The sequence below is a fragment of the Taeniopygia guttata genome, chromosome 36 (genome assembly GCF_048771995.1).
Source record: "Taeniopygia guttata chromosome 36, bTaeGut7.mat, whole genome shotgun sequence".
Lineage (NCBI taxonomy): Eukaryota > Metazoa > Chordata > Aves > Passeriformes > Estrildidae > Taeniopygia > Taeniopygia guttata.
Genome location: NC_133061.1, coordinates 2,747,663 through 2,767,914, shown reverse-complemented (window position 1 = coordinate 2,767,914; position 20,252 = coordinate 2,747,663). Strand labels below are relative to the sequence as shown.

The window sequence follows — 20,252 nt, the reverse complement described above, 5'->3', positions numbered from 1 at the left end:
CCCAAACCCTCACCAGGGACCCCCCAAAGCTCACCTAGGACCCCCCCAAAATCTCCTCAGGATCCCCCAAAAGTGGCCAAAGGTGGGGCGGGGCCGGGGCGATGACGTCACCTCTTCCAGTTTCCCCTCTCCGGCCGCGCTGCATTCCTGTGTGTCCCCAACTGTCCCCGGCCGTGTCCCCTCCCCGGAGTGTCCCCAGCGGCCATGGAGCCGCACGAGGTGTGACAATCCTGGCGGGGGGGCGGGAGGGGAGAGGAGGGACACGGGGGTGGCAGAGGGGACAGAGGGGTGGCAGGGGCCTGGAGAGGACAGAGGGTGGTAGGAGGGAACAGGGGGGGACAGTGGGAGACGAGAGGGTGACAAAAGGGACAGAGGGGACACCAGAGCCCCTCAGGGAGGGGACAAACAGGACCACAGGAGGGCACAGGGGCCACTGTAGGAGACCACAAGTGCCACCAGGCCCCTGACACCTCCCGTGTACCATCCCCAGCTGTCCCCCCACCAGCTGCTGGAGGCGATGGTGGCTGTGGTGGCCACACTGGGCGAGCTGGTGGCCACCCTGAGAGGACTGATGGCCACCGTGGCCAGGCCGCACAGGGACGTGCTGCTGGCCGTGTCCCCAGAGTTCCTGTGGGTGGCTGTGGGGACCTTGATCTTTCACCTCCAGGACGCCCTGCGCCACTACCGTGTCCCCTCCCTGGGCCACCGCCCTGTCCCCTCCCTGGGCTGGACCCTGGCCAACCTCGGGGACACCCCAGGGACCACCTGGGCCTGTGTGAGAGCCCTGGCCAGCGCCAGGCCTGTGCTGGACAGGCTCATGGACAGCTGGGCCCGGCTGGCCAAGGCGGCCACCGAGCTCCGCGACGCCTGCAGGGATGCGGCCACCGGGAGGGGACAGCGGCTGGAGCTGTACCTGGGGCTGCTGGGGGACTTGGTGGCCGCGTGTGACGAAGCCACCGCGTTCCCCCAGGAGCTGCAGCGCCGGCTCAGGGACATCGAGGCTGCCCTGGAGGGGACAACGGAGGTGTCCCCTGATTTCCGTGCGGCCTTGGTGGCCACAGCGGCCGAGGCTGAGCAGCTGTGGGAGGCCAGTGCCCGCCTGGCCACGCGTCACCTGCTGGGAACACATGGGGACATCAACACCCTCTTCTTCTGTCCCTCTCCTGGCCACGGTGGCTGTGCAGTGGCCGAGCGGTGCCAAAGAGCCATGGAGGACATCCCGAGGCTGCTGTGCACAGAGCAACATCACCACTGGGCTGTCATCAGGCCGGTGTCACCTCTGCATAGACTCGGGGACATTCTGAGGGCACTTTGGGTTCACTTGGGGACACTTTGGGAAGGTGTGTGGTGACGCTGGTGGGGGCGGGGGGTGAATGAGCCTCCCCTCAGTGCCTTGCAGGAGACCCGGCTGTGATTTGGGGGCCGGGGGGGTCCCCAGGCAGCCCCCGCTGCTGAGCACTGACCCTGCCCTGGGGGGTGCCGGGACCCCCCAAAAACCGCACCCACACCCCCTTCAGTGCCCCCAAACCCCCCTCGAGCACTGACCCCCCCCTCACCGGGCACTGGGACGAGTGGAGACCCCCTCTCAGTTTTCTGGGGGTCGAGATGACCCTGAGATTGTGAAAAGTCCTTTTCTCCCAGCCCGCGCGGGCAGAGAAGGAGTCGAGATGCGGAGCTTTGCTTCTCAGAGCCGTTTATTTTCCCTTTTCTCTAACAGCTTTGTCCGCTCTGCTGAGCTCTGTCTAGCAGGTCGGTCTGTGGCAGTCTCCCTGCCCTCAGGGCGCTGTTTACCTTTTACACTAAAAACTACCTGTACTGTGTTTACAATAACGTGCCAATATCTATCATTTATGTTGGACAGTGTGTCTCTACCTTCAACCAACAGAAAAGTGTCACCATCACAGCAAGACATGGAGGGCAAAAAGAAGGAGAAGAAGGTCAGGACACACCCAGATACCTCCACCTTGTCCCATTGAACCCCGCATTTTAAAATGTTAAAATTCTACTTTTCCACCCTGTGTTAATTCACCTACCACGCTATTCAAACCCTTGTGCCTTGTAATTCCTCATACAAAGTTGGCAATTTTCTCCAGGGGCTAAAACCAAAGCCACCGGTGTTCTTGACACCGTGCCAAGGTCTCCGAGGCCCCTGCCAGGGTCTGGAGCCATCCAGGGCAGCCAGAGGGATGTTCTGGATTCTGACACCCCCCAATTACCGAGCAGTGGGAGCCCCCCGGGCACTGCCCCCCCCTCACCAAGCACCGGGATAGGGACCGACCCCCCCTTGAACCCTGGGAACCCCACAAGCACCAGGACGCCCCAGGCAGCGCCACCCCCGTGCACCGGGACAGGACCGGGCCCCCCTCGTGCACTGACCCCGCCGAGCACTGGGCCCGGACCCCCTTTGTGCCCCCCATCCATGATGGAGGTTCCATCCCCTCCGCTTTGACCCCCCAGAGCTGCGGTACCCCCAGGAACAGTGCAGGGACTGTGGGGGACCCCAAGGGTTGGGGGGGCACGGGGGGTTCACCAGCACTAGGGGAGTCCCTTAGGGTTTGGTCCTTTCCCACCTGTTGTCTCCCAGGACCCCCTGTTATCATCAGCGCCCCCCCAATTTACTGGGACCCCCTCCATTCACTGCTTCCCCCCTTCTCTGACCCCATGAAGCGCTGGGACCCCCCCGAGCTATGAGCCCCCCGCAGTGCGCCAGGACCCCCCACTCACCTCCCATCCCCCATCCATGGGAACCCACCCAAATCACAGCAGCACGAGGTGAAGAAGCCAACACCTTCCCCACACCCAGCATGGATCACCAGGACCACGGATCAGCAGGGCTCTGCCCCACGGGGGTCACTGGGGATCATCCAGCCCGGATCCTCCCATGGGGGATGGAGCTGGAGCAGCGCACCAAGCTCTTCCCTCACTCTCTTCCCTCACTCCAAGCTCTTCCCTCACTCTCTTCCCTCACTCCAAGCTCTTCCCTCACTCGGGGCACTCACAGGGCTTCCCTTAGTGGTATCTCCGTTGGTGCTGGGTCAGGTGAGAGCTCTGTGAGAAGCTCTTCCCACACTCCCCACACTTGTAGGGCCTCTCCCCTGTGTGGATGCGCTGGTGTGTTCTCAGGTCTGAGCTCCGCCCAAAGCTCTTCCCACATTCCAAGCACTCATAGGGCCGTTCCCCAGTGTGGATCACCTGGTGCTTGATCAGGCAAGAACTTTCTTTGAAACCCTTCCCACACTCCCCACACTTGTAGGGCCTCTCCCCAGTGTGGATGCGCCGGTGCCTGGTGAGGTCGGATTTTCGCTTGAAGCCCTTCCCGCAGTCGGGGCAGCGGAAGGGCCTCTCCTCCGTGTGACTCCGTTCATGTTTGAGGACATCAGAGCTGGTCCGAAACCTCTTCTCACACTGGGGACACTCGTAGGGCCTCTCCCCTGTGTGGATGCGCTGGTGTGTTCTCAGGTGTGAGCTCCACCCAAAGCTCTTCCCACATTCCAAGCACTCGTAGGGCCGTTCCCCAGTGTGGATCACCTGGTGCTCAATCAGGCCAGACTTGTCTCTGAAGCCCTTCCCACACTTCCCACACTCGTAGGGCCTCTCCCTGGTGTGGATGCGCCGGTGCACGGTGAGGTCGGATTTTCGCTTGAAGCCCTTCCCGCAGTCGGGGCAGCGGAAGGGCCTCTCCTCTGTGTGAATCCGCTCATGTACGAGGAGTTCGGAGCTGGTCCGAAACCTCTTCCCACACTCCCCACACTCGTAGGGCCTCTCCCCTGTGTGGATCCTCTGGTGCACGATCAGGTGGGAGCTCCGACTGAAACCCTTCCCACATTCCAAGCACTTGTGGGGCTTCTCCCTGCCATGAGACTTCTCCACCAGCTCCGAGCTCCGGCTGGATCTCCGCCCGCCTTCCTGGCTCAGGGGGGCTCTTTCCTCCCCGCAGCTCCCTGGGCTGGGTTTGCAGCTCCTCCTCCTGCAGCATCTCCGGGGCTTTTCCTCCTCCTCCATCCAGCCACGCCCAGGGAATGAAAAATCCTGGTTTGGGGAAAAAAACAAGAGGAGAGCACCTTGGACTCGAGGTTCCTCCTTGCCCAAGTTCATCTCAGGAAGTCATTGAGAATCTTGTGTCTGTAAGAACCTCCAAAACATCAAGATTTAGCCCAAAAATCTCGCAAACTTCAAGACACAGATCAAAGACTCCCCAAACATCACAACTCAGCAAAAACCTCTTCCAAAACATATTCAGCTGCCACATAAAACCAAAGCACCAACATTTAGCCCAAGAAAGCTCAGAAACACCAAGATGCACCCTGTGAAAATCATGGATCCCCCTCCACAGTCACCTGCTGCATGTGGGGGGAGCAACGCTCCTGGGGCTGGGGGGAGACAGCTTATACATGGAGGGGTGGAACCTACTGCTGCTTCCTCTTTCTGCTCCTTCTCCTCCTCCTGTGTCTCTGCTCTTCCTCACACTCCTCTTCCTCCTGCTATTCCTCCTTCCCCTGTGCAATCCCACCTTCTCCTGCCACCTGCATTGTTTGACCATTTTGTTCCTCAAGCCTGCTTCTCCTTCCCTTCTCCTCCTGCCCCAAGGCCCAGCACCCACTGCCAGCTCCCTCTTCCCCCCAGACCCACAGCATCCCAGCCGAGGGGCAGGGATGGAGCTGGGGCAGGTCGGGCTGGGGCAGCGCTGGGCTCTCGGCCGCTCCCGCCCGCACTCGGTCCCCACTGCAGCCGCTCCCGCCAGGACAGCGCGGGGGGGCCCGGCCTTGGCGCTGCCCCACTCCCACCTCCCCAAATTCCCCTCGCGGGGGCGATGGGGCCGAGGCGGGGAGTCCAGTTGGGGAAGGCTCAGAGGGCCAGGGAGCTGTAAACAAGGGAGTGACAGGAGAAGGAATTAGTTTCAGAAAATGTTATTAACTGATGACACAGACTGCTGCTCAGCCAAGGCCCTGCTCAATTCATGAACTTCCAGAAGAACAACAAAGACTTAACAGAGCCATGAATATCATTTGCTATATAAAAGCAGGGAGCATATTAAGGGAGTATGTAGTAGGTGGATTGGGAAGTCTGTAGCTCTCAAGTACTTCAGCCAATGGGGAAAGCAGAGGGAGATGTGGCCAGGAGAATTAGGATGAAAAGGAGGCTGTGTCCTCCAGCAATTGGAGAGATCCCATGGGGAATGTCCCATGGCCTCTCCCATTTTTAGAAATGAAATTAATTTCACAGGACTCCTCTGTCTGCTTTGTGGACAGAATCCTCTGGTGATGTCAATTTTCCCGCACACCCTGGGGCAGGGAGTGCAGCTGAAGGTGCCTCACCCACTTTGGGTGATCGGCTCCCTTGGCTGGCGGCGGCACCGGGGATTGATTGGGGACCCGGGAGTGACCAGGAGACAGACGAGTGACACATCAGGGGGGTCTGTGAAGAGTCAGCAGGGAGAGAGCACTGAAAATCTCATCAGTGAGTGCCCTGGGATCTTCGGGGAGTGAACATGGCAGGGCACCCATGGAGGGGAGAAAAGGGAAAGCCAGGGAGGGGTCCTGGCCAAAGGGATGATGATCCCAAAATGTCTCTGAAGGGTTCCTTGGGAGAATGCTGAGGTAGTTTGCACATTCCCCCAGAGGTAATTAAGGACATGGAACCCAGAGGGGGCAATAAGGGAAGTGGAGAAGGGATTTGGACAACAGGGGATGGATGGTGTTGGTGTGCTGGGAAGGGAACAGGTGAAGGGGAGTGTGCAGCAATATGGTTCAGGCAAGAAGCAGCAGGAGGAATGTGTGTGGTAAGAAAAAGGATGATGGCAAAGAGGAGGAACAGAAAAATACTCAGTATTGGGATGTTTTTCAGCAGGGTCTTATCCTGACAATTTGCCAGCGGATACTTGGAATTCCCAGTTCCCAGGAGAGGAAAAGCAGGAGGTCAGGATGTCAGGGGTTTCTCTGTGGTAGGCAGCGGCAGCAGCGGGCGCAGAGGTGCGGGACCGGGAGCAGGGCTGGGGGCCTGTGGGGAGCTGCGGGGCCAGGCCGGGGCTGTGGGGCAGCCGGGGCTTAGCGCCGGGCGCTGCCTGAGCCCACCAGCCCCGGGCAGGGCCGGCAGTGGCCCCTGGCCCCCAGGAGGCTGCGGGACGCCCCGGCCGCTGCCCGGCCCCGGGGAGCTGCCGGCCCTGCCTGCCGGGGGGGGCCGCCTTTGGACACTGCGGCAGGACAGGCACCGGCTCTGCCACACGGGCTGTGCAGGGGACCCTGAGCACAAGGAGCAAAACAAAGCAACATCTGGAAACGCAGATTTTCATGGTTGGACATGGAAGTCAATTTTCTCAGGCAGCCGGTCTCAAAGCAATCAGTGGTCAGGTTTGGATATTGGCACCGGGAGTGGCCACTGAAGGCATGGGCACGCCTCTGAGAACACAGGGTTCAAAGCAAGAACTCCCAGCAGAACTGTCTCTTTGCAGAGTGCAGACTCTCCCCCGCCCACCACGGGCTGGGTGGGGGAATGGAAGCCCTGCGGCCTGGGAGGGATAGGCCAGGGGGAGGAAACCTGAGATGTCTTTGTTCCCCACGCCCCCACACCACCACAGGGAAACAGACAGAGAGCCTGAAGGCACCTGGAAATTCACTGGCAGAGGAGAAGGAGAAGGGGGAGAAAGATTCCCGGCCCTGAGAGTTAGGGTCTGGGCTGAGATTTCAGCAGCCAGGGCAGTCCAAGACTTTTAACCCTCTCCTGGGAAATGAAAGCTTTGTGAAATATTACTCCTCCTCCACTTGAAAGATAAAAGAGACAGTCTGGGACCTGAGATGTTAGGGAAAGAAGGTTGGGGGGGAGATGATGGAGTGGCTTTTGGCTGGACTTTTCTTGTAAGCCATTGACTGAACCAGTTTCTCCTGCAACAGAGACTGCATCTTTAGGGGGATGCAATGGTGAGCCAAGAGACCTGCTTCAGCAAACTCCAGCACAGGAATGGAGTGAACAGAGGAAAGCTGAGGAGGGTGTGGTGATGCCCTCTGTCTTCAGGAAGAAGATCTCCGTTTGCACCCTCAGCCCCAGGGGAGGAGGAAAATGGGGGGGGACTGTGTTCCCAAAATGAAAAGTGAACTGTTGTTTCTTTTGTTCCTTGGCAAAGCATCCTTAAAGGAGCCCCATGAGCAGTCTGTCCATGCACGGCGGTGAGGGCACTGTGACATGGCAAGGAGAGTGTCACACGGGCACATTTTCTCTGGGCAGTGCCATGTGTGACATGGAAACAAGAGAGGTGGCAATTGTGTTTCCTGGGGGTCTGTGGTGCAGGAGAGACTCCTCTCTCCCCTGATAGACTGAGTATTGATTATCTGAAAGGTGATGACCTGATTGAAGGTCCAAGTTGTGTCCCACTGTGATTTGCTGGAGTTTGGGTGCAGGGAGGAGGAATGTTTTGGAAGGTTTTAATTCTGGATGTAGTGTGTATCTTTTATTATAGTAGTAGCTTAATAAAGTTCTTTCTCCTTTATTTCTAAGCTTAGGCCTGCTCTGCTCTGTTCCTTATTGCATCTCACAGCACTTATTTGGGAAGCTGGATTTCCATGGGGACACAGGCATTGTGCCAGCATCAAAACATGACATGATGGTACATGAAGGATCAGGATTTTCTGTGAAGGATTTGGTTTGAGTCCCTGCAGAAAGGAAAGATTTTGCAGAAAGCTCAGCAGCTCTCAGAGGATGAGCACCCACAGGCAGTGACCGGGGCTGCAGGAGTGGCACAAGAAGGCCCTGCAGCACTTGGGCACAAAGGCACAGCAGCTGAAGGCAAGGAGGGATAAGCAAAAGGCCAAGCTGAAGGCAAAGGCCATGGCAGAGTTCCCACAGCCCCTGAGGGATCAACCCCAGGGCCCAAGGGGGCCCCAGCACCCAGGGGACGGCCTCAGCCACAAGCACCTGGCAGAGGCATTGCCCTCCTGGCCAGGGCAGAGCCCACCCAAACAGCCCCTGGGAAGGAGTCAGGGCTCCAGCTGCAGCCCACAAGGACACTGCAAGCACAGACAGCAGCACCCTCAGGAGGAGCGAGTCCACCCCTGCATGGACATGGATTGTCAGGGCTCTCTGAGCTCCCATCCCACCGGGGACCCACCACACTGCAGCCCTGGAGAACATCCAGGCTGGGTCTGCATCCAGAGGAGGCCTCTCCTGATGGACACAGGGGCCTCTCCATCCACTCTGAATCTTACACCTAAGGGGGGAACATTGTAAAGGAGTGTTTTCATTATTAAGGGAATAAATGGGAAAGCTGAGATGGTATCATTTGTTCAATTAGGAGCTGTGGGGAGTAGGTTTGAAATAAACCGATTTTTTTCTTCCTACTCTGATTGTTATTAACTAGGAAGGAAGTTGATGGTGGCATTGTAATATTGTAAAAGGTGATACAGAGGCTATTGCTGCTGTACCTTTGTGTCAAATGTCTGGCATGGCCTGTGCTGAAGGGAAACCAGAGGTGTAAGCAGCCCCAGGGAAAGAGGGAAAATTTGATATGGAGCCTCTCCAAATTACTTGGAAGCAACCAGGACAAGTGGGGGCTAAAAGCAACACCCTGTTCCAGGGGAGGGAAGGAAGGGCTCACAGCCTGGTATGGAGTCCCTGCTAAAGGCAGGGCTTTTGGAGCCAGGGATGTCTCCCTACAGCACTCCTATCCTGCCACTCAGGGAATCAGATGGCTCCAATGAGGAGCACAAGAACAAGTGGAAGACAAAGCCTCTATGAAATGGCTGAATTTTTTAGATAAAAAAACCTTTTGAGTATTAAGGGGAAAAGTGCAAAAGGTGGAGAAAACGTTAAATATTTGGGACATATTTTGACTGAAGTTACGTGGTTGAATAACCAAGAGAAGGTGTGGGCAATCTCAGAAGAAACGTTATCCAGGACCAAAAAGGAGCAGAGACAATTCTGAGAATTAATAGGGAATTACACAGCCTGGATTGAGGATTCTCTGTTCCAGCCAGAACATTGTAGGACTTTGTAACCCCAGACAGCCTCCATGCTGTGGTATGGACAGGAGAAAGTGAATAAAACTTGAGAAAATGAAAAACAAAACGGCTTTTGCCATTGGCTTTGCCAAGTAGAAGAGCCAGACCCAGGGCAGATATTCAATTCTCTCCCTTGCAATTGATCTCGGGAATTCCTTACCCTGGGAATTCTCCACCTAGTGCAGGGTGGAGATAAGGGATGCCCATTTAAAGCAGTCTGTGGCCAGAATCCTGTCTCTGGTGCAATCTCTCCCCCAGGAAGCTGGGCTGGCACAGAGCCTGCCTTGGCACTTTGCTGTTGCCAACATCCCAGCAGGACATCGGCTCCTGCCTAAGGAGTGCAGAGCAGCACCACTGGTGGCCAAGTGGCGTGGCCCGTGCCAAGTGGCCCCGAGGCCAGAAACAGCCGCCAGCACAGCTGAGCACGGGGGACCCCTCAGCCTCGGCTCCAGGTCTCTGCAGCCCCGGAGATTTGCACTTCCCGCCTGCAGCAGGAGGATGGGAGGCCCCCACTGAGCTGCACTGAAGGCAGCGCAGCAGCAGCCAGGGCTCCACAGCGGGGCAAGGCCCTGGGCCTGCCCACACATCCTCTGCTGAAATCCTCGGCCTGGCCACCCTCCTTTGGCAGCTCCAGCCACCGGGGACAGCCCTTGCTGCCACTGCTGCAGCTTCAGCGCTCTCTGGGCCTGCCCTGCCACAGCTGCTGGGCAAGAGCACGGGACAATTCCACTCTGGCTCTCACTTACACTCACACACTGCCCTGCCTGCCATGGCATTGATGGAAAATACACCAGCTCATAGACTTTAACATTGTTAACCTTTCATTTCTCTACTCTGGCTTGCTTTGCCTTGGCCCTGGGGAAAGAAATGTTAAAGGTTTTGTTAAGGGATGTTACACCACTCAATGGAGATGAGTTTAACATCTCAACACACTGGGAATGGCCCAAAAGATACCCACAAAGATAACGACCAGCAGCAAAACATCAACCCCAGCAGCAAACAGCAACCAACACCTACCCCAGACACTGCCAGGGCTGCAGACACCTGGTCTGCAAAAGGCTGAGAAGGAAATCCAGCACTTCCCACCTCATTAACAGCTGAAGCAAAGAAATCCGGGTCCAAGAGGAAACCAAATACTAAAAACTGCACAGCCTGAAACTACATAACATTAAACCAGTGGATTTAGACTGGTTCAGACTGTATCAAGTTCGGGAAAAATCGAGTAAAACCCACGTGTCATGGAACGATTTTCTCTGCACACCTGGGCTTTGTGGGGATGGAATGATTTCTGCAGCACATCCTGGCCAGAATTAAGGAATGCCTTTACTCTAACACTAAACATATTGGTGGAGTTTTTCTTTTTCCTGCACTTTCAGTGCAAAGTTTATAGCATTGGAGTATTTTTTGTAATTACTCCTACTTCTATATTGCTGGTTAGGTTTCGGTAGGGATGTGAGAATGAGTTTTTACTCCGAGGAGAAGGAGAAGAAAGTGAATTGCTTTGGAATATTTTTGTTTGTGTTTTATGTGGCTCTTAGAGATACCAAAATTTTGGTCTGCGTTTTTCAGCGTTCACCTTTAGGCTGCACTTCGCAAAACTAGAAGAGATTTAAATGTGACCCTTTCACCCATAAACAGTAAACAGATGATCTGAAGGAAAAAAAAAAAGCAGCAGGTTGTGGGGGGGGGCACATGTGAGGCTGCTGAAGGCTGCTCTGGAAGAGAAGCTGCATTCCAGGCACCCAGGAGGAGCTTTAGAAATGCAAATCAACACTGCTGGGGCAGAGTGGGGAAAAATGTACCTGGCTCTTCTTGCCTGGGGCAGGAATTGGCTGATTCCCTCTGCCCCTCACCCCAAGCTCTGCCTGCTTGCACAGATGGAATCTGCACGGCTGAAGGCAGAGCCCATGGTGAGGATCTGACTCTGAAACAGAAATGGCTGAGGCTGCAAAGGGAAACAGCAAATGGAGAATGTTGTGAAAACTTCACTAAAATAAGGGGGGGATCATCCCCCTGCCCACTCCAACATCTGCTGCCCCTGTCTGTGCTGTACAGGGTGTATCAGAGCACTGGGGCTTTTGCTAGAACAAGTTCAGGGAGATCAGTTGGAATTCAAATATTTGATGATGTATTTAGAAAAATGCAGTAATTGATGCAGCCCCAGCTTGAGGGAGCACCCAAAAATGGGAAAAGATGAAGGGCCACCAGAACAAATCCTACAACACCATGGACCAGCCCCTGGGAACCCAAACCAATTCATATCAGGAGACAGAGAACCCATTTATCATTTCAATGGCATCATTAGATTAAAAGCTGTCCTCGGAATAAGAACCAACCAGACATATCCAGCTCCTGACCTTCCTGCCGACCAATCCACTGAAATGAGGAACACAACATTGCACCAGGGGACGGGATCAGATTATCTGTTAGCAGAAAAAGGAGGAGTTTGTGGAGAACTAAATGATTCAAACTGCTGTTGGCAAAGAGACAACAAAGGAAATGTGCTGAGAAAGATAACAAAGGAAAAAGGAGAGCAGTTTATGTATTGGTCCAAACATGGAAAGGATGGGAATGGGACACGCTTTCGTGGCTCCCCGGCACACCAGGGGTTAAACGAATGCTGCTTCTCCTCTTCTGTGCCGCAGCAACTCTCATCTTTTTACCATGCTCCACACCTTGGCAGTGCAGCTCATCCAGCAGCTGAGCCAGGGGATGCAGGTGGCAGCCAGGCCTCCTGATCCACAAAGGGCCCACTAAAGGACAGGGAATGAGGGCACCGAGAATAATCCCAAAACTAAAGAGGACAAAACAGAGTCAAGGAGTGAATCTGCCTGGAGATAGGGGCAGGGACCTGTAGATAAGGAAGTAACGGGGGCAAACCATCAGTTCCAATAAATTTCACAAATTGAGCCACACAATTTCTCAAAGTCCCGCTAAATTCCCGAACTTCCAGGAGAACAAAGACTTAACAGAGCCATGAATATCGGCTGGTATACAAAAGGAGGGTGCATATTAACGAGGACAGGCAGCAGGCGCATCGGGAAGTCTGAACCTTCCAAGGACCTCAGCCCATGGGCAAAGGCAGAGGGAGATGCGGCCGGGAAAATGAGGATAAAAAGGAGGCTGCGGACTACAACCATGGCAGAGAGCGCACGGCAAATGCCCCACGGCCTCTCCCCGTGCTCGGCAATAAAGTCACTTTTACAGGACTCCTCGCTCTCCTCCGGCCACAGAAACCTCCGGCGACGGGAATTTCCCCGCACGCTCCCGGCCGCGGGGCAGCCCCCTCGGTCCTACCCACAGCAGCCGGGCCGAGCCAGCGCTGCTCCGGCAGCGGCTCCTGCCCAGGCCCCGGCGGGAAGGAGACCGCGGGCAGCCGCTCCCGCCGCGCCCTCAGCCCGGGGCCAGCACGGGCCGGACACGGCACCACCGACCCGCCGCAGCCCCCTGCCGCCCCCTCCGCCCGCAGCCAGCCCCGAGCCCCCGCAGAACCCAGCGCGGCTCCCACCTGCGCCGGGGCCGCCTCCGAGCTCCGCCGACGCCGCCTCACCGCGCTCCGGCCGCTGCCGCCGCTCCCGGGCCCGCACAGACGCTCCCGGCGCCAATGGCGCCGCTGCCCGCCCACGGCCGCCCTCAGCCCGCCGCCGGGGCCGTGCTGCGCCCCGCTCCCACCAATCAGCGCACCGCAACCGCGACTGACGGCACCAGCGGCCAATGGCAGCGAGCTCGGGGCGGGCTCTGCGCACGGCCCAGACTCGCCCCGCGCTCTCAGGGCCCCCCGCGCTGCGTGAGGGCAAAGCCGGAGATGAGCAACAGCCCCGGGACGGGCCCGGGCCCGAGGCGGGATTGAGCTGCCCACACAAACAAACTTCTCCGCACCTCCCGCCACGGCTTTCCCGGCCCTGCGCCTTCCGTGCCTCCGGCTCTGCGGGAAGCCCGGGAGCCTCCCTTCTCCTGCCCCTCATTAGTGCGTCGGTGCTTCGCTTTGATTGCCCCCAAAAAGGGAAACCTGCCCAAAGCCCTGTGGGCGAGCGGGGGAGGGGAGAGATTTCTGGCAGAAAACTCCAAAGATTCAGAGCAGGATGAGGAGAAGTCAGTGCAGAGCCTTAAATGCAGCTTTCCCCACGCCTCCCTGCTCCCAGCTGCACCTCCTCCCCCGGCAGGGCAGGAGACAGGGAATGGGGCCGTGCTCAGCTCATCCCCCGCGGCTTCTCCCTCTGCTCAGGGACAGGAGTCGTTCCCTGCTGCACCCTGCGCTCTCTCCCAGCCGAGACTTCTCCAGGAACTTCTCCGAGCCGAGTCCATCCCCTGGGGCACAGCCCCCTCCAAGTGCTGCAGCGTGGGTCACTGTGCCACGGGCTCGGTCCTGCCAGGCCAGGCTGCTCCAGCGGGGCCCCTCTGCCCACGGGGTCACAGCCTCCTCTCAGGCATCCCCGAGCTCCAGCCTGGCTCCTCCAGGGGCTGCAGGGGGATCTCTGCATCCCCACGGACCTGCAGGGGGATCTCTGCATCCCCATGGACCTACAGGGGGGATCTGTGCAGCCCCATTGTTATATAAATTATGGAATAATTCGTGATTATGTAAAATATACATGAAGTCAGTTGTGCTAGTAGAAAAAGATTCTTAAAGTTTTAAAAGACCTGAAGACCCAGCCGGGAAAACTGGAAACCACAGATGGCAGAGAAAGAAAGACCTAATTTACAATTGAAAACACGTGGCTCCCTGCAGAGTTGGGCTCTTTCCGGGGATACTCCACCAGACGCCCAAGGTGAAAAATGCACATATGTTAGTTTGAATACTAGTGCTGTATTAACATTTTAATAGTACTGTAAATGTAGTTGTGTAGTTAAAATGAAGCTTTAGTAGTTAAAATAGAAACTATGTATCTGGGTTTTCTTTTAAGGAATGAAGTACTCGCTTTGACATAACCATCACAGAACACCCAAATCTTCCAAAGAAGAGGAATTTATGGTTTTCTTGCCAGAAGAATCTAATTTCTTCAGGCCTTGCTCAGACTCAAAGACGCCATGGGGATTAAAGGAAACAGTTGGCATATAAGAGACAGAGTTTCTTGTTTTAGATAGAATGTATGCATAACCATGAAGGATATATGAATATGCAATAGTGTAGTTTTAGGGATGATTCCTTTGTTCACAAGGTATGCTTGTTGTGGCTTAAGTGCCCCAGAGCATCTGGACATCCTTAAGTCTTTGCTTTTTATTGTCTTGTAATTGTCCTAACTCTAAATTTTTATTACTCTAATTGTATTACTATTTCTATAACCATGTTATTATTATTAAAATTTTAAAAGCCAAGTGATTGGCGTTTTTCACAATTATGGTAGCAAAGGATGGTTTCTAACACCTCTCTGCCATTATGATCTGACGGACATATGATGGACATATTAAAAGGTATCTTGTTGTATGTGAGAGTGAGTGAAAAATAAAAGTGAGTAAATGTAGATGAATGGGAGGATATGTAATGTAGATTGTTTATTTTGAGCTTTATTTTATCTCCTTGGAGGGAGGTGGATTGTGCTGATGTGAGAGTGAGTGAAAAATAAAAGTGAGTGTCGGCGAATGAAAGTATATGTAACAGTATTGTGAAGTCGAGAAGTATGAATGAACAGGCTTGAGGGTGTGAATGTGTGTGAGAGTGAGAGATAAAGGTGAGTAAATATCGATGCATGGAAGTATATGTAATGTAGATTGTTTATTTTGAGCTTTATTTCCTTGGAGGGAGGTGTATTGTATTAAATGGTATTGTGAGAAAAAGGATTTTTTTACGTGGGTAGTTGAAAGAAGGTGGTATTCAGGTTATTAGAGAAAGTGGGAAACTGAGGCATGGAGATAAGATTTTGAAAAACGGGACAGAAAATGCGTGAAAAATAAGAAAACAGGTAAAGAAAAGGGAGGGGAGCAAGAGGGAAAAGGAGAAAAACAAAAGGAGTGGGAAATCAATCAAAGGGATTTTGGAGGATCCCACAAGCACTGCTGAACAATTAGACCAATTTTTAGGTTCAAACATTTATACTTGGGAAGAAATGCGGTCGATAATAAAGATACTATTTTCTCTGGAAGAAAGGGAAATGATCAGAATTGCAGGCATAAAAGCCTGGAGTAAAGAAAATCCACAGGGCCCCCCCGGGGAGGGCAAAATGCCACCTGCACCTCCTGAGTGGGGTCAAAATTATGAGGAGGGGAGAAAACATATGAATGAGCATTGTAATTTGATTGTTGGGGAAATAAGGGGAGCAGCATCTCGAGGGCAAAGTGCTGAGGGACTTTTGGGGCACAGCAGGGGAGGGGGGAGGCTCCGGCTGAGTGGTTGGACAGACTTGGGAGAAATAGGAGGCAGTGTTCCAGAGTGGATCCTGAGACTGATGTGAGAAAAGCTTTGTTAAGGATTAACTTTGTGCTTGGCCAGATAATGGAAAAAATTGAAGATTGGCATGACAGATTATTAGATGATTAATTAAAGGAGGCTCAGAAAGTCTGTGGCCAAAGCCAAACTAAAAGCAAGGATTGTGGCAGTCACCATGTGAGAAAACAATTGCAAGAAAGCAATAAAAAATCCCACAGGCACTACTCCTATATATGATGGTGGTAGAGTCAGGGAACAGGAAAGAATAAAATCTGCTGTCTCGGAGCCACCGAGCGGGCACCTGGCCCTTGGCCCTGTTATAGATACATATTATAATATTGGCTTTTTGCAAATATTCAATTGGATTTTATATGTGTGGTGTTACAATAACTTTGTTATATAGTTTTTATTTCTGTTGTTCATTCATTAAGCTCAAACATAGTAGTGCCATAGCTGATAGAAGCATGCTTGTGTTAAAATGCCTGCTTGGATGGGATAACATCCAGTGAGCACAGCATGAGGACAGCTGCACAGATCTGCCAACCATCAGCACTCACCGTCTGAAGGCAGTGTGGGCCGGGGCCAAAACTGAAGATGATGATAGAAAAGGATCAAAACCACAACCAAGGAATACACATGCCCTAAAAAGGTGGAACTGAGGCGGAGCCATGCTAAACAGTTCTTGGGATATGTAAATTAGCTTGGGAAGAAAGTTTACTATGCATAAGGACTATGAATATGCAACAGGCTGGTGTAAGGGAAAAGGTATTCAAGGGGTATCTCCGGAGATAACCGTGTGCTCTCGGCTCAGTGCCGAGATGCACCCGGCCCTAACAACCTTTGCTCTATGGCCCTTGTCTCCTCTTGTCCTGCATTAAACTCTTTAAATTTTCACAGCGGAGTGAAGGTGTTTTTCACAGCCCCGAGCGGAGAGCTCTGCCCGGCGGCTCCCGGGAAAGGCGGCGGCGCTCGGCACGGCCCCGGCCCGCCCGGCCCGCGGGAATTCCCCGGCCCGGGACAAAATGCTGCCCCGAAGGAGCGCTCGGAACGCCCCTGCGGCTCCTCCCTGCCCCGCAGTGCCGCAGCTGCCCCGCTGTGGCAGGCGCGGCTCTGGAGCAGGGGGGCTCTGCGGGACCCCCGGGCTGTGCCCCCTCCCGGGCCGTGCCCGCCCCGGGGCTGATGCTCGGCCCGGGCTCTCTCGCTGTCCCGGCCCCGCAGGGTCCCGCCGTGAGCGGCACCGCCCGCCCGGCGCCGCAGGGCCCGAGCCCTGCCCGGCCAAGGCTCCGTGTCCATGGCCGGGCCCTGCCGGGGCTGCGGCCCCTGCCCGGCCCGGCACAGCCCGCAGCGCCCGGCGCAGCTCCCTCCGGCCGGGCACTGCGGCTGCCGGCGAGGCGGAATGTTCAGCGCACGGCATCTCTGCCAGCTCTGCTCACATGGGCAAAACCAGCTGCTGCTGAGGCAATCCGAGCTCCCACCGAAGCCTTCCACCCAAAATGCTGCCTTCAGCTCCGACACACCGCTAAGGAATCCAAGAGCAAACTGAAAGCTGATTAGAGAATCTTGCACAATCACATCCAAGAACATTTTGGTATAAAATCACAAATATTAACAGAAGCTGAGAAAGTCAACAATGTTAGAAAACAAGCTTCCAACAATGGGACTTGAAGAGCTAAGGGCATGCCTTTGAGTGGAATGAGCCCTCTCTTTCTGACATGTCAGCAATGCCATGGAATTTCCCAAACCAGGGAAATAGGGAGGCCTGGCAGCAGCAGCTTCACACACAGCAATGACACAGAACAGGGCAGGGCAAGAGGCTGACAAAACTCTAACTGCTACTTGCAATGAAGTACCTTTGTTTCCAGTTCTAATCTAGCCACTATTAATATAGAGTCCAAAAGACTAAAAATACTAGTAATAATAATAACAACTGTACCATTATTAGCAAAAAATGGAGATAATAGAAATAATAAGAATTAATAGTGGCAATGAAAACCTTATCATACTTATAGCAGGTTTGCATGGACAGGTTTTGGTAAGAGAGGGGCTCTAGGAGCACCTCCTGTGAGAGCAGCTGCTCCTCCATGTCCCACAGAGTCAATTCCAGCCGGCTCCAGGACAGACTGGCTGCTGGCCAAGGCTGGCCCAGTTAGAAATGGTGGTAACGCCTTTGGGATAAGAGATTTAAGAAAATGGGTGATCCTGGAGCTGTGACTGTGAGCAGGGAGGAGCAGGGTGAGGACATGTGAGAGGAGCAGCTCTGCACACCCCCAGGGCAGGGCAGGGCAGGGCGGGGCAGGGCAGGCAGGAGGGGCAGGAGCTGCTCCAGCTGCTGGAGCTGATTGCCCTGGGATTCCCTGATCAGTCCCTGGTGAGGCAGCTGGGCCCTGCAGCCCATGGAGGGCACGGAGGGCAGAGATGCACCTGCAGCGCCTGCAGGAGCCTGTGCCGGAGCAGGGGGATGCCTGAGCGGAGGCTGCGACCCCGTGAGAAACCTGTGCTGGAGCAGGGACCTGGCAGGGACCTGCAAACCCCTGGAGAGGAGCCCACGCTGGAGCAGGGCCCTGCCAGGACCTGTGAGCCCATGGAGGAGCGAGCCACGCTGCAGCAGTTTGTGGAGAACTGCTGTCCGTGGGATGAACTCACCGTGGAGAAGTTCATGGAGAAGTGTCTCCAGGAGGGACCCCTGGTCCAGCAGGGAACGACTCCTCTCCCCGAGCAGCAGGAGAAACAAGAGGGGATGAACTGACCTGAGCCCCCATTCCCTGTCTCCTGCACCCACTGGGGGGGAGGTAGAGCTGGGAAGGAGGGAGGGAAGGGCAGAAGGTGTTTTTAAAGCTTTGTTTTACTTCTCACTATCCTGCCCTGATCCAGATAGCAATAAATTCCATTAATATCTCCAATTTTGAAAATGTTTTGCCCATGATGGCATTTGCTGAGTGATCTGTCCCAGTCCTTAGCTCAACCCATGAAGCCTTCATTCTGTTTTCTCTCTCCTGTCCATCTCTGGAGGGGAGTGAGAGAGCAGCTTTGGTGGGTGCCTGACATCCATCCAGGGTGAACAGACAACACTTCCTTTCCTTCATTCTTTCTTTCCAGAGGTCACCGTGAAGGGGTTGAGTGGGGCTTGGATGGAGGGAGTGAAGGTGGTGGGGAGTGGTGGGGACAGGAGCCACAGGGACGAGGGACAGGCATCAGAGGGGCCTGGGCAGCTGTCAGGGGCACAGCCTGTCCCCCTGGCCCAGCAGCAGGGGACAGGGGGCACGGCCTGTCCCCCTGGCCCAGCAGCAGGGGACAAGGGACACGGCCTGTCCCCATGGCCCAGCAGCAGGGGACAGAGGGCACGGCCTGTCCCCCTGGCCCAGCAGCAGGGACAGGGGGCACGGCCTGTCCCCCTGGCCCAGCAGCAGGGACAAGGGACACGGCCTGTCCCCATGGCCCAGCAGCAGGGGACAGAGGGCACGGCCTGTCCCCCTGGCCCAGCAGCAGGGACAGGGGGCACAGCCTGTCCCCCTGGCCCAGCAGCAGGGGACAGGGGGCACGGCCTGTCCCCCTGGCCCAGCAGCAGGGGACGGGGGGCACGGCCTGTCCCCCTGGCCCAGCAGCAGCCCCGTGCTCTGCCCAAGGCGCTCCCAGCAGGGGCTGTGCCCCAGAGGCAGGGGGAGACCCCAGTCCCAGGGCAGCGTTTCTATCCTGTCCCCTGTCCAGCCCAGCCTGCCCCATGTGCGCAGTGACCGCTGGCACGGGCTGCACTGGACACTGTGACCTGCTGGGGACACTGAGAGCTGCCCCGCTGTGACACTGCCCTTGGGATTTCACAGGCACCAAACAAACCCCAGCCAGCACCGCCCCTTGTCATGTCCCAGGCACCAGGGCACATCCCAGCCCCACTCCTGGTGATGTCCCAGGCACCAGGGCACATCCCAGCCCCGCTCCTGGTGATGTCCCAGGCACCAGGGCACATCCCAGCCCCGCTCCTGGTGATGTCCCAGGCACCAGGGCACATCCCAGCCCCGCTCCTGGTGACGTCCCAGGCACCAGGGCACATCCCAGCCCAACTCCTGGTGATGTCCCACGCCCTACGAGTGTCCCAGGTGTGGGAAGAGCTCATCACACAGCTCAGCCTTGACCCAAAACCAGCAGAGGCACCACGAAGGGCGGCCCTGCGAGTGCCCCAGTGTGGGAAGAGCTCCGTGCACTGCTCCAGCTCCATCCCCCATGGGAGGATCCATGCTGGATGATCCCCAGTGAGCCCGGTGGGCAGACCCGCGGTGACCCGTGGTGCTGCTGATCCATGATGGGAAGACACCTGGCTGGGGGCTCCACATCCTCCTACCCCCCCTTGCCTGGATTATCTTTTCATTTCTCTTTGCTCTTTCAAAACTCTAGAAAGCAGGTAAAAATAAAGATGTTGAGCTAAGACAAAGATGGGGACATTGGGGGTGGGGGGGTTCTTGCAGGGGATATGGGGGATATGGGGGATGCTGGGTTTGAGCGACTTGAGGGTTCCTGGGAGGGACCTGGGAGTTGCTCAGGGTTTTGGGCACCCCAGGCTGAGCGGCTCCAGTTGCACTGGGAGACCCTGGTGGAGGTTCTGGGCAGCTGGTCAAGGACCCCCTGCCCTGGAACTGTCCCCATGTGTCCCCATCCCATAGCCCGGTCCCCTTGCAGTGGCTGCCCCATTCCTTACTCCCCTTCCATACTCCCCTTGCCCCTGCCTGTTCCCATGTCCCCCCTGTCCCGTTCCCGTCCTGCTCCCATCCCAATCCAGACCCCATTCTTGATCCCTGTACCGTATTCCCTGTCCCTGTCCCCATTCCCAGTCCTATTCCCTGTCCCCATTCCCATTCCCTGTCCCCATTCCCGGTGAGACATAAATTTAGAAGAATAAAGAATTTTAGGAA

At 55.7% G+C, this 20,252-nt stretch overlaps 2 protein-coding genes across 2 annotated transcripts in view; one reads left to right on the top strand and one right to left on the bottom strand.

The window, feature by feature from the left end:
• LOC105759916 (uncharacterized) overlaps window positions 1–20,252 on the bottom strand; it is a 649,836-nt gene that overhangs the window by 362,022 nt on the left and 267,562 nt on the right. The window contains 1 exon segment of the mRNA XM_072921323.1: window positions 3,021–3,850. Coding sequence (XP_072777424.1) covers window positions 3,021–3,850 — 830 coding nt within the window.
• The window catches only part of LOC140681480 (uncharacterized), a 1,248,316-nt gene that overhangs the window by 1,104,582 nt on the left and 123,482 nt on the right, over window positions 1–20,252 (top strand). Inside the window, 1 exon segment of the mRNA XM_072921322.1 lies at window positions 954–960. Within this exon segment, the coding sequence (XP_072777423.1) occupies window positions 954–960 (7 nt within the window).